Source organism: Enhydra lutris, unplaced genomic scaffold (genome assembly GCF_002288905.1).
Source record: "Enhydra lutris kenyoni isolate GAN:26980312 unplaced genomic scaffold, ASM228890v2 scaffoldscaffold19, whole genome shotgun sequence".
Taxonomy (NCBI): Eukaryota; Metazoa; Chordata; class Mammalia; order Carnivora; family Mustelidae; genus Enhydra; species Enhydra lutris.
The window spans coordinates 19,574,148-19,587,414 of NW_019154103.1; the positions used below are offsets into that span (position 1 = coordinate 19,574,148).

At 45.1% G+C, this 13,267-nt stretch overlaps 1 protein-coding gene across 1 annotated transcript in view; it reads right to left on the reverse strand.

The window, feature by feature from the left end:
- LOC111148337 (multiple C2 and transmembrane domain containing 1) overlaps positions 1-3,692 on the reverse strand; it is a 525,636-nt gene extending 521,944 nt beyond the window's left edge. Inside the window, exon 1 of the mRNA XM_022504845.1 lies at positions 2,973-3,692. Coding sequence (XP_022360553.1) covers positions 2,973-3,692 — 720 coding nt within the window. The remainder of the gene's footprint in view (positions 1-2,972) is intronic.
- Positions 3,693-13,267: the final 9,575 nt, after the last annotated feature.

The following is a 13,267-nucleotide window of genomic DNA, read 5'->3' on the forward strand; positions in this document are numbered from 1 at the left end:
TTTAATTTTCTTGCTTTTGCTTTTGCTTAACACCTCCACCCAGAGTCAGAGTTTATGCACATATGTTGTTGTGGCCTCATGCTGAGCTGGAGGGGGAGGTGGAGAGGTAGGGAGGTGTTGAAGAAGAGGGCCAATGCCAGGATCAAGCAGAGAAAAAGTGAGATATTTGCGTTATTTTTGCAATGCATTTTCTTTCTTGTTTGAAAGAAAGTTCTTTTTACCTAGGCAGTCGGGAGATGTATTTAATGCTCTTATTGTCTTTGCTTTCATGTGTACCTATCTGGCTTGGTGACCAACACAGAAATCTGCATCTGCTACACACTCCCTCTCCCCAGCCCAAGTATGTTCTGAGGCCAGGGGCTGGGAGAGCAAAGAAAGACATCTGAGTGACACAGGAAGCTTGCAAGAGTGCCACATAGCTCAGCCTACTCCTGGACACCTCAGGGAGCCCTCTTCTACTTCCAGCTTCCAACCCAACTTCCTTTCTTCCTCTTCCTCATCACAAGGTGAGACAGCTGGGCTCCTGGAGTTGGGCAGAGGAGCCAAGAGAGGACCAAGGAATCTTGCTTCTGCACTGGCGAGAGAGTGCTGCTGAAAGCCCGATTTGTGACTCCTAACAGAAGGCTGTCCAGTTCTCAAGGAACAGATTCCAAGAGCAGCAGATGCAGGGAATCAGCAATGCTGCCTCTTCCCGGGACTGTGTGTGGCCTCAAACAAGTGCCTCGGGGTTACTGTTCTGTCTACACCCTACCTTTCACCTATTCTTTGAAAGGTATTTTAGCTTTGTTATTCCTTTTATGTCTTCATTGAAATTCTGGTTCCTCATAAGGAAAAGCTTCTTTAGAACGTTAGATGGTATGATTAATAATGTCACTCGTAAATGTGATGTCATAGTTAGGAAATAATGTATCTCAGAGAAAAGAACAAAGCAATAGAGCTAATACATCATGGAACTGATTCTAGGGTGGGGGGAACCCCCCAGAATGTATGTAAACTTGCAAGCATTAATCATAGGACTGAAGTCATCTCAGAAACACAACAAGCTCTAAAAGTTGTCAAAAGCAGTTATGGTAATGTAAAAAGACTCTGGAGAATTTTAGTACAAAACTTCTGTCATTTACTAACCATGTGACCCTAGAAAGGCTACTTAATGACTTTGAGCATCTGTTTCCTAATCCATAAAATGGCAACAAGAACTTCTGTCCTGTAGGGCCGCTGGAATGATCAAATCCAGCAAGGCTGTGAGGCAAATGATGAGGGCACACATAATGTTAGTCTAGTATGCTCTCCAAAAATAGGCTGAGGTCTTTGGTATACAAAATTTATAATTACATGGCAGTATTTCTTAAGGATTGAGTGTCAGAAAACTTTCTGGTAATAACTAACATAAAGATTAATTCAGAATTTTCTGCGTTTGCTTTGAGAATCTTGGTCCAATAAACTGCAAACAATTTTGGGGGGGGGTAAATAAAATATCAACCTTCACAATAATTCAATCATTTGTTGTTGTATTATTCTTGATCATAGAAGTTAATAAAAACAAATGTAAACAGTACTCCAACTCTAAAGTTCGTATACCTTAGGTTTAGGTACACATCCAAAAGTAAATTCTATTAAAATATGTAGCATTCATCTACACTGAATTTAAAACACCCTTTTAAAACCACTTTTTACTTTACTTTTGAAACCAGAAACAGGACTTCTACTCAATTATCTTTCAAGATAAAAGAAAACATAGAGTTATCTAGACTCTTCCTCAGTGTTATCTTTACCTACTCTTCTGAGAAAGAACTTTTTCTAGAACGTCGGGAGTCTTCTAGAACTTCAGTAACATCAGGTTACCCACCTGTATTCTGGCTTGTTTTCTGAAACTGTACTGATTAGCTAACAAACTATAAAAATTTTCAATCGATAGCCCATCCATTCCTGCACCTTGCTGTTCAAAACATGGCCTTATGGTTTTGTAGCTCAACTTTTAATCTAACTAAAAATTAACATTTAAATTAATTAAAGATTAATTAATCAGAGTCAAATAATGAGAATTTACATAAGCTAGGATGTATTAGAGGAAAAGAGTTCTTTAGGTCACTGATAGACTAGAACTTTCAAAATGCTTGCTAGCATTAACACAATTTGTAAGTATTAACAAAAGGAGCGCATCTCCTCTCCAAAACCGAGGAGTAAGATCAGCGGCTCGGTGGAACCCCTTAAGAATCCTACAAGTTCATTTTTACTTGACTCTTGCCAGACCAAACTTAACTCTTGCCTGAACGCAGAGGCAACATGATGTACATCAAGCAGCATAGTTAAAACGCAACCGCTTCCGATGAGGACTATTAAAACTTAGAAAAGGCCATAGGAACAAGTCTAACTTGGCTGAGACGCTAACGCTGTCCACTTGTTGGGCAGCGATCTACTTGCAGCCGGGACTTTGAAGAAGGGAGTGCGAGAAAACAAGCAGACTTCTGCCTTAAGCGTTTCTCCAATAAATGGCTTCACGTTTGCCAATGATTCACCTCCCCGCTTTACAGTTCCTTCCCGCAAGCCATTGATTTCCAATGATGGCCCCTCCGCCCCCTCATACATGGCTGCACTTTTTTTTAAGTTGCTGAATTTGTTTTTCTTTAGAGAAGGTGAGACTTAGCTCTTCTAGGAGACCTCCAAAAACAGTATCCATTTCATGTCTAACTTTATTCCTCTCCCATTTGGCTACTATAAATACTTCCATTTTCATTGGCAACGCATAAAGCTACCCAAACAGCTTCTGGTGGTAAGCGTTATTTCTACCAGAAGTAACTTCAGGGTGCAAGTCAGAGCTGTATCCTTACTGAGCAGGATCGGACTGTTTGCTTTTCGCTATTTGATTTACTTGGTAGCACCTCCACTCCCCGGCCTGTCCCGGGTAGCGACAGTCCGAGGCCGGGGGCGTGTCCCGCGCACCTAGGCTCCCGCCGCGCGCACGGGTCGCTCACCTGGCTGCTGCCGAGCTCCTCGCCCTTCTCCGGGGTCCGCGGCTGCACGGGGCTCTGAGCTGGCTCTGCGGGAGGCGGCGGCGGTTCCAGCAGCTGCTCCAGGCACGCAGTGCCCGGCAGGGATGAACTCTTTTGATGGCACAAGTGCGCCTCGGGGCCCCGACGCCGTGCACCCTCATCTCGGGCGCGGTCCCCCCTCGCGGGCGGCTGGGGCGAGGAGGACAGGGAGGATGAGGCGGAGGACGAAGAGGGAGCCGAGTCCGGGGAGCGTCCGCCAGGAGGCGTCCCTCCCGCTGCTCCGGCGGTCGTCGTCTGCCCCTTTCCCGCGGGGAGCAAATGCTCACGGATCCGGCGGCGCAGGGTGGACCCCTGCTCGGTTCTGCCGGCGCCGCCGGCCTCGAGAGGTTCCGGCGAGGAGCAGCACAGGTTGGGCTGGGAGGAGGAGAAGACGCGGTCCAGCACTTGCTTGCGCTTCTTGAAGCCGCTCCACCTGCTGCCCGAGCCACCCACGCCGGCCAGTGCGTCCCGCCTGCCCCTCGGGAGTGGCGGGGAGGGCGATGGGGTGTCCGCAGTGCGGCGCTCTGGGCCCCCTGCTCGCGTGCCCCCGCCGCCCTTGCTCTTGCCCACCCCCAGCTGCAGGTTCTTCCAGAGCCGGGCCTGGAAAGAGGAGGACGCCGCCGCGGGCTCGGGCGACCCCGCCGCGGCTGCCCGGGGCTCCATCCTCCACCCCCTGCTCCTCCTCTCCACTCCTCCTCCTCCTCCACCTCCTCCTCCTTCTTCTTCTCCTCCGCCCTCTCCGGCTGCACCTCCTCCCGGAGCTCCGCGGTGGCTGCGGCGACGGCGGGCGCAGCAGCAGAAGCCGGGAGTGCCCGGCGGCTTCAGGACAGCGCGGGGGAAAGCCGCCGCCGCCGCCGCCTCCAAGGCTCTTCCGCCGCCGGACTCCGGCGCTGCCTCTTCCTCCTGCACCTGCCGAGGTGGGCTGGCGCTGCCACCGAATCCTGGCCGCCGCGCCTGCAAAGTTTCTAGCTCCGAGCTCCGCAGCTCCAGTCCCCTGGAGTCCCCCAGGCCGCGCCCTGGCTCCCTCTCCTCGCGGGCTTTGGGCTAGAGAAGCTACGAGCGCCGGAGCGTGCGCGTCCAGCTGCTCCAGGGGCCGCACCCTGCGCCCTCAGGGCAGCACCTGTCAGCGGCTGGGGCGGCTGCCTCCCAACTGGGCGCGCGCGCGACTCACACAACAGGGCGGATCGGGCTGAAGACAAGCGCGACCAGCAGCCCCGCGGGAGCACCCCGGGACCATCCTCCAGCTCCTGGGTGGGAGGGTGAGCAAACGAGAGCCGAGCGGAGATGAGTAGGGAACAGCGCCAGGTTGCTCCCCAGGATCTGGCCACAGCTCCCCACGTAGCTCCCTTTGGGCCGACGGCTGGACGCGCGCGCCGGCTCGTGTCTGGGTCCAATGAAGTGAGCCAGAGAGAAGATTATGCGCCTTGGGTGGGTCCTGTAGGGCACACAGCGTCCATATCGAGAGAGGTGAACCTGACCGAATTCTGGGACTGAACACTGCAGCTCCCGCCGCGTTGTGTGCCCTGGACCTGACAGGAGACTTTGATTTCTTCTGTCTTGACTTCATCCCACCCACCCTCCTTGCTCTTTATCTGCGTGTACACCGGTAGTTCCTTTTGTGATCCAGGTCAAGAGGTTTCCGGAGTTAGACCGTAAATGAGGCAGTCCTAAAGTTGCAGGGAGTTTATGGTGGACGGAGATGTGGAGGCTGTCCAGTGACACTCACGCCGTTCCAAATGCAGAGAATCTTGTTTGCTTTCAAGTGCGTTTACTTCCTTTGCTTTGTTGCAAGGCAAATGGAAAAGGGTCTGTTTAGCTCGCTCAGACCTTGCTTCTCCCTAAATCTATGGATCCAAGGGTTTTCTGATTCTACTAAGAGTGCTTCTTGAAAAGCAGGTGACACCATGTCCTTCCCTCCTCCACTGCCCTCCACACCATAAATGTGGAAAATTGAAAGAGTTCGCTGGGGGCACCATACTGATGCCAATCCCCTCCAGCTAGCAGTCTGCCCTTGAGATCATACCATCCTGGCTTTTTAGTCTTTTTTTTTTTTTTACCTTTATAACAAATACTTTAATATTTATTGAGCACTTACTATGTGCCAGAGTATGAGACTGTGAGGATGAAGCTGTGGACAAGGCAGATGAGGTCCCACACTCATGGACTGTTTGACTCTGACTCTTCCAGTCAAAGAGTCAAACAGTAAACAGAATTTTGAAAAGGAAAACAAACTCCCATGGAGCAAATAAAACAGGGTACTATAACAGAGTGGCTATGGAGGTAGGGTTGCCAGATAAATTGCAGGACATCCAGTTAAGTTTAAATTGTAGACACTAAAAAACAAACAAATTGCAGATACTTTTGAGTATACGTTTGTCCAGGATATTGTACACGATACACTAAAATACCATTTGTTGCTTATCTGATATTCAAGTTTAACTCGGTTTTGTATTTTTTATTTGCTAAATGTGACAACCCCAAACAAAGGGTTTTTGGTTGCTGTTTTTTCTTTTTTTTTTTTTTTTTTTTAAGATTTTATTTATTTATTTATTTCACAGTCAGAAATCACAAGTAGGCAGAGAGACAGGCACAGAGAGAGGGGGAGGCAGGCTCCTTGCCAAGCAGAGAGCCCGATGCGGGGCTTGATCCCAGGACCCTGGGATCATAACCTGAGCCGAAGGCAGAGGCTTTAACCCACTGAGCCACCCAGGCGCACCTGGTTGCTGTTTTTTCTTAAACCAAAAGTCTATTGAGAAACTAAAATTTAAAGTGAGATTTAGTGAGGACAAAGAGATAGTCACTGAAAGACCTGATTACAGCATGCCAGGCAGAAGGAATAGCAGAGACAAGGGCCCCTTGTCAGAAAGTAGCTTAGTTAGGCATGTTCAAGCACACATGGAGACCAGGCCATATAGCATGGAGCAGGGTGGAAGGGTTGTTGAGCGATGGAGGGAACAAAATGGACAGGGTCCTCGTGGGGCGGGTCCCATAGACACAGTAAGAGTTTGAGGTTCCTGTAAGTGAAATGGGGAGCCATTAAAGAGTTTTTAAACATGAGAGTAACATGTGATTATCTATTACCTACCTGCCCCATAGAGCTGTTTTAAGAATTAAGAGAAAAAGGACAGGTCAGTCCCTGAGGCTTTTCCACACAAGATAATCCAGCTGAAAGTACCATGGCCACAGAAAATGATCTCAGTACAGAACCACTGTCATCGTTTAAGAAGAACTGCAATATACAGGTCTTTTTTTTTTCTATAGCACAGGGTAATTATTTGGTTACTTATATTTCTAAGACATGGTTTATAAAAAAGCATAGGGAAAATAAGAAACATAGAATTACTATAAAGAATTAAGAAGACTGACCACCACTTCTTACCAAAACTTTTTATAAATGTTTTATATTTACATAAATATACTTATTTATATATAAATTTATTTATATTTTGTTATAACAAAATATATATTTGTTTTATATTTTGTTATATTTATATTTGTTATGTTTATATAACATGGATCTGTGGACCCATGGAAATAATGCCATACAATTCAGCCCTATATTCATATAGTCTTTTAATGATGCATTTAATTGACTTTTGTAGTTTAATATTTTCATTTTTTTCTCCTCCACCTGATTTTGCCTAGAAAAATACTAACTCTGAGATTATGGGTTCTAGGCTCTATGATCCATCCCAAATAACACTTATCCATCAAGGTGAATTCACTTATACAACTTGAATATGTGTGTCTATGTAATTTGAGTATGTAACTTTTCCTAAATATCTAAAGTGGTTTATAAAATGAGAGGCTGTCCTACAAGTTTTGCATTATATAAAGTTGTACATGATATGTCCAATGTCTTATTATATTTAAGAGGAGATACTTATAAAAACGACAACACAAGGGAAAAGGGAATGGTACAAATTGATCACTGAGAAGTGAAGAATCACTTCTGGCCTGACTGATGAAGGAAGATTTCTTGCTGGAGGCATCATCTGAGCTAAGATCTATGGCATGCGACAGAGTATACCAAGAAGATAGATTGCCACCCACCAGGGAAAGCAAAATTCATGGCACATAGCTGTTCTTTTTGTTATAATTTACTAACCATCTTAAATATTGATAGAGCATCTGTTGTTTGGATTAATAGGAAATGATTAGATGCATCACACACTGATATACAGGAGGTTGGGAAGGGGATGGGTAAGGAAATAATTCAGCGCAAACCCAAAGGAAGTGAGGGAATGAACCAAGCAGTGAATTTGAAGGAAAATTTTTCCAGGAAGAGGGAACAATAAATGTGAAGAGGCTGAGGCAGGAACTTGTTCAGACTGAGATATGGCAAAGATGACAAAGTAGCCAGAACAGAGAAAGCAAGAGGAGAAGGTGAGGGGAAGAAATTGCAGAGATGGCTGAGGGCCAAGTCCTGTAGGATTCTGTAGGCCCCAGTGAGGACTTTGGATTTGGGTGGATGGGAAGCCACTAGAGGGCTTTGAGGAGAGTTTTCTTATCTAATTTGCATTTCAAAAGATTCACTCTGGTCTTTTTGTTGACAATAGAGTGGAGAAAAGGAATGGGTGGAAACAGAGTTTACTTTTTTTTTTTTTTTTTAAAGATTTTACTTATTTATTTGACAGAAAGAGCACAAGGCAGGGGATGGCTCCCGCTGAGCAAAGAGCCCAACATGGGGCTCAGTCCCAGGACGGGGGATCATGACCTGAGCCAAAGGCAGGCGCTTAACTGATTGAGCCAACAAGCACCCCGGAAACGAAGTTTAGAAAGGAGCTGTCACTCACTATAATACCCTAGGGACGAGGGTGGCTTTGAGCTTTAGCTGAGGAGCCATGAGAGTGCTTAAATTCTAGATACACCGTGTTTGGTGGATAGAAGCAACAGGACTAGCCATAGTCTAGATATGGACTACTTGAACATTGTGCTAAATGCTTTGTACCATTTACTAATCTGTAATTCTCACAGCAACCTATTTTATAAATGCAGGAACCAAGTGTGAAGCACATGACATGATCTTGCAAGGTCCCTCATTGAGTAGTTAGCAGATCCCAGGTCTAGGGATTCTGAAACCAGTTTTAAAATGGAAGCATATAGAAAATAAAATAATTGAAAGAGGCTTCAAAAAGATGCCCAGATCCATGTCCTTGCCTTGGATGAGCAGCAAGACGGTCTTGGACAGAACCACTACTTCCTCTTGATGAGATCAAGGACATAAATGCGAGCATAAAAACAATATTTGGGAGACAAACTGAGTTAAAGGCCAACTGAATGGCACTTAGGGAGTCCTCCTGTTAGTGGAGCTCTGGCTGCTGTCCCAGCCAGCTCCCAGCCTGGAGCCAGATGTCTTCAAGCCCTCATTTCCTCTATCGGTCTCTAAAATGGGGATAAGAATGTCTATTGGCCTGGCCCACCTCGCAAGGATCCAATGCAAAGCTAATGTAGGCAGCGTTTGTGATGAGTAAAGCCTGTCTATAGGAGAGACTTTATCATCACTTTGTAATCAAAAAGAAGAAAAACTGCGGGACTGACTTGTTCCAACTTACACGGAAAACCCCCGCCTGTGTGGAGAGAAGCAGGGTGAACCTTTTCAAAGCAAGAACCCAGTCATCACAGTTCCACATGTTGAGATGGCTGCTGACTATACAGTCAGCTCAACAGGAAAAAACCCTGCTCAGGTGTGAAGTATTTTTGGACTTTTTCTTCTCTGCATGTTTTCTCGACAGTTCTCAGATGCAGCTTAATGTTTAAGTAACTTCAGAGAAGCTATTTCTGTTAACTTTGTTTAACCTAAGCCATCCCCTATTTTCTTCTCAACCAGAGTGTTAAAAATTCTAGCATCCTAGACCAAGACATACTCTGGAATGTCTATGTTGGAAGGTCATAGGTCTGTCACATACTTTGAATGGGGGAGGAGGGAGATTGAAGCTGCCTTTGCATAACTTTTTTTTTTTTTGAATCAATTGTCCTTGTAAAAGAAGAGAAGAAGGAGTTCAGTGGAGATTTGGGGTGAGAAAAGCCTTCCGCGGCCCACCTCTCAATGCCAGTCTGCATTGCACAAAGTCAGAAGACGTAGGCATCTGCCTGGTGATGCTCTTAAGTGCTCTGTAATCATAGGCAGCCCGGAGAGCCTCAGTTTTTCACTAGTAAAATGAAGAAATAGAACTAGTTTCCCTCCAAGTCCCTTTCAGGTTAAAAAAATATGTAAACTTCTGAAACAATTCTGCCATGTGGGATATAACCTGTCTACCCATTCCTGGTCTGATGTCCTACTTTCACTAGTACATGCAAAGGCAGGTATTACTGGATGGGCATGTAAATAACCCTCTTTGAATATATACCATATCACAGAAGCTCCCAGGGCCCTTCTCCTACCCCTCAAGCCTCAGCTCTTCAAAGTGGGTATCTGATCTCTCTACTACAGCTTCCCCAAGTGCCTGGAAGAGTCCTAAACCAGTGAGTTCCAGGAGATGATGTGCAGATGTTTTGATCTCCCTCAGAGAGGGGGTCAGGTAGGATAATTCAAAGGGGGGGATTCTATCTTCTTCCTAGTTCCGGTGCCCTTGGTGCCATTTGGGTTGACAACACACCCTTTCTGAGCTTCCTTCCCTTCCTGTCTCACATGCCTCCTCCCCTAACACTGCGCCCTGCACTTCACAAATAAACTGCTTGTATCTGAGTCCTTGTGGCTAAGTTGGCTTGTGGGGGAACCCAAACTAAAACACATGCGATGGACATTTCAGTCTTCAGCTAACTGAGGTCCCTGATTTGACCATTCAGTGAAAACAAAAGTAGTGTTCTCCAGCAAGATTCCTTTGGGCCGTACAGTTCCCTCACAGGAGACTATAAAGACAAAATTTATCCCCCAGCCTACAATCTATCCCCTAAAACTGAGACCCCTTGAGAACCAGAGTTTTCATCTATAATTTACCTCCTAGAGTAGATAATTGGGTGGACTTCTCGGCATCCATCATACCCTAGAAGATCGGTCGCAACTGATCATGGTCATTTCATCCCTTTTGTGTGATCTTGTAACCAATCCTGGAAGCTCTAAGTGTATATTACTTGGGACTGGATTCCACTATGAGTAACACATAAACCTTCAGCTTGTTCAAGAAGTCTGCCTTAACTGAAGAGAACAAACTGATGTCACCAGAAGGGAGGTGGGTGGGGATGGGTTAAACAAGTGTCAGGGATTAAGGAGGGCACTTGAACGAGCACGTGCTCATCACCTGTTATATGGATGTGTAAAATCACTAAATTCTACACCCCAAACTAATAATACAGCCCATGTGTTGAAAGCCTAAAAGGAAAAAAAAATGTTCAAGAAGTCGGAAGGTTGTCACTCAGATAGAGCAGGACGCTCCTCTCTTGTTGCTCCACGGCATAGGCCTACCATCCTCAAAGTCACTCGTGCTTCGCCATCATCAGTGGAGGTCCAGTCGTTCACCTTCCAGCAAACAGGACAAAAGGGTAAAGAAGCGTCTGCCCCCACCTTTAAATTCCTTCCCAACTCTTCTTATATCCCGGGCTTAGAACTCAGGTACATGGCCTTGTCCAGCCATAAAATCTTTATTTTATGGCTTTTTTATGGCTTATGTATTATAAAATCTTTGGTCATGTGTCCATCTAAGAAATCATGGGGTTTCCTTATTGAGGAAGAAGGGGCAGGTGGATATTGGGGGACAAAAAGAAGATTCTGACACAGAAAAGTAGTCATTTGAGGGATTCCCTCACTCATAAAGAAAGGGCACAAAATAATGATCTCCTTTTTTTATCCACGTATTTCAGTGTTTGGGGTGATGTCTGGAACTGCTGCCTCATCTCCTTCTGAACCTGAGGATGAAGTGAACACCAGTGTTGGCAGAGGAGAGAGAACCAACCTCAGTTCTGGATGTCATCTTGCTGTACAACCAGTCCATCCTTGAGACCTTCCTTAACTCTGCTCCTTTCCTTATGTAGTTATCTACCTATTAATTATTAAGTAGGAAATTAATTTATCTAGATGTTTAGCCAGTTTTAGCCGAGTTTTAGGTTTTTTTATTGCTCTCATAACAAATGTAACTGCTTAAGACAAATATTCATTTATTGTCTCACAGTGTCTGTGGGAGCCTGGCTCTATGGTTCTTCTGCTTCAGGTCTTACAAAACTGAAATCAGAGTGTTGGCAGGCCTGTGCTCCTTTCCGAAGACTCTGGAAAAGAATTTGTTTCTAAGCACATTCAGATGGTTGGCCAAATTAAGTTCTGTGTCCTTGTAGGACTGAGATCCCTGTTTCCTTGCCAGCTGTCCAGAGGAGCAAGGGTGAGGAGTCATACTTAGATTCTAAAGGCTGCCTGTGTTCCTCAGCTCCTGGCCCTCTTCCTCATCTTCAAAGCCAACAATGGCAGACTAGGTCCTTCTCACATTTGAGACGTCAATCACCTCCCCTTCTGCCTCATCTCTCTTACTGACTCTTCAGTTGGCTTCTAGTTTGAAGTGCTCACGTGATCACACTGGAAAACTCCATTACACCTACAAAACCCCTTCACACCTATAACTCTACTAGCAACAGTTTGAATAACTGAAGAGCAGGAATCTTCAGGAGGACATCTAGTTACTACAAGTTTCCTAGAACTCAATGTGTTCTGAGTGGCACACCTTCCTTGTAGACCAGAAGATAAAACACATCTCCCCATGTTGCCTCATTCACAGTAGGGCATTAGAGGAACTGGGTCCATATTACAAATAACTGAGACACATCAGCATTCACCAGCACTGAGGGACAGCTAAACAGGGCAGATCTTTCCTCTTTGCTGTGTTGTTTCAAATCTGGCCATTCCGCTAATGAGAATAACACTGCTCCCCTATTTTCACCTAACATCATGTTTTCCCAGGTTGCAATCAGCTTTGGGTTTGTTTCAAATCCAGTCCCCTCACCCATTTTTCTCTGAGCTAAAATGGTTATTTAAAAAATACACATTATTGATTTCAAACCAGTGCCTAAAATTGAGCTGCCTTTCTGGCAAACTCTGTCTTAAAATTGCCTGCTTAGAGAATACATGAGCAAGAACTAGTCAGAAAAAACTTTTATGGAGTTTTATTCTGAGATGATCTTCTGTCTGAATCCCATAGGGGAAGTAGGCAAAGGAAGAAAAGATGGAGTAACTAAATGTGCACAACCATCCTTGGAAAAATAAAATCAGGAATAATGTATTTTATGAAGAATATTACTTTGAATGAAACTACGTTGGCTAAAATAGATTTCCCAGACCCTGATTTTTAGCCTAGAAGTCTGTCCCCCTGGTTTGTTCTTAATCTTAACATTTTCCACCATAACAGTTAAACCTCCAAATTCTGTCCATATAATTACATATGTAGGACAGATATTGTTTTCCCCCTTTGACAGAACACCTAAGAAACCAGGGTATGAGGGGACTTCGGCCAGGTCTCATATAAAGCCAGTGGTGAGATCAGTGAGGTGATTACAGGTAGCATCATCTTTCAGAGTTTGGGCCATCCTTACTCCCCACCACTCCCCGTGTACCTGGATCTATTTCTCATTCAATTCTACAATTCATCAGATTAGACCCAAGCACAATTTAACCACTCCAAGATCAAGAATTATCTGTCTCTGTTAGGATGCATCAGAAAACAGCCTAAACTCCAAAGACATCAGATCTGGCACTGCAAAGTCTTGGCTCAAGCCAGAAGGCAGCACCTGGAAACTCGGCACATTCTTCCCAGCCTTGGGTTAAGAAATGAATTTGAGGCAGAAAAATTGCTGCCATCAATAAACAAAATGGCATGCACCATTTATGGGGGCTGCCGTCTATAAATAAATCCTCTGAGCACTAATGAGATTGGATATATGGCAAGAGGGCTAGGGACTGTAGGGAAAGGGAGACTCTGACATTGCAAAAAGGAGTGTATTGGAATAAAAAACCAGTCCAGCGAACTTCTGTACAGATGGAGAGAAAAATATAGCTCCTTTATATTTTCTGTAACTAATCTGGTCTTCCTTTAGAGTATTGTCACTCAACCAGAAGTTAATGGAGGAAAAAGAATGAAATATCCAACCCAACTTTCATAATCACCAAGATTGAGTCATTTAGATAGTCCCTTTAGGAAATGCCTACAGTCTTCCTGGGATAAAAATGTCTCTCACGTAGGCTTCTCTCCCTTGTTACTCTCCCTAGGAAGGTGTCTGGGTAACTGGGGAAAGGCTGTGTCTTTCACATCTTCATGAAA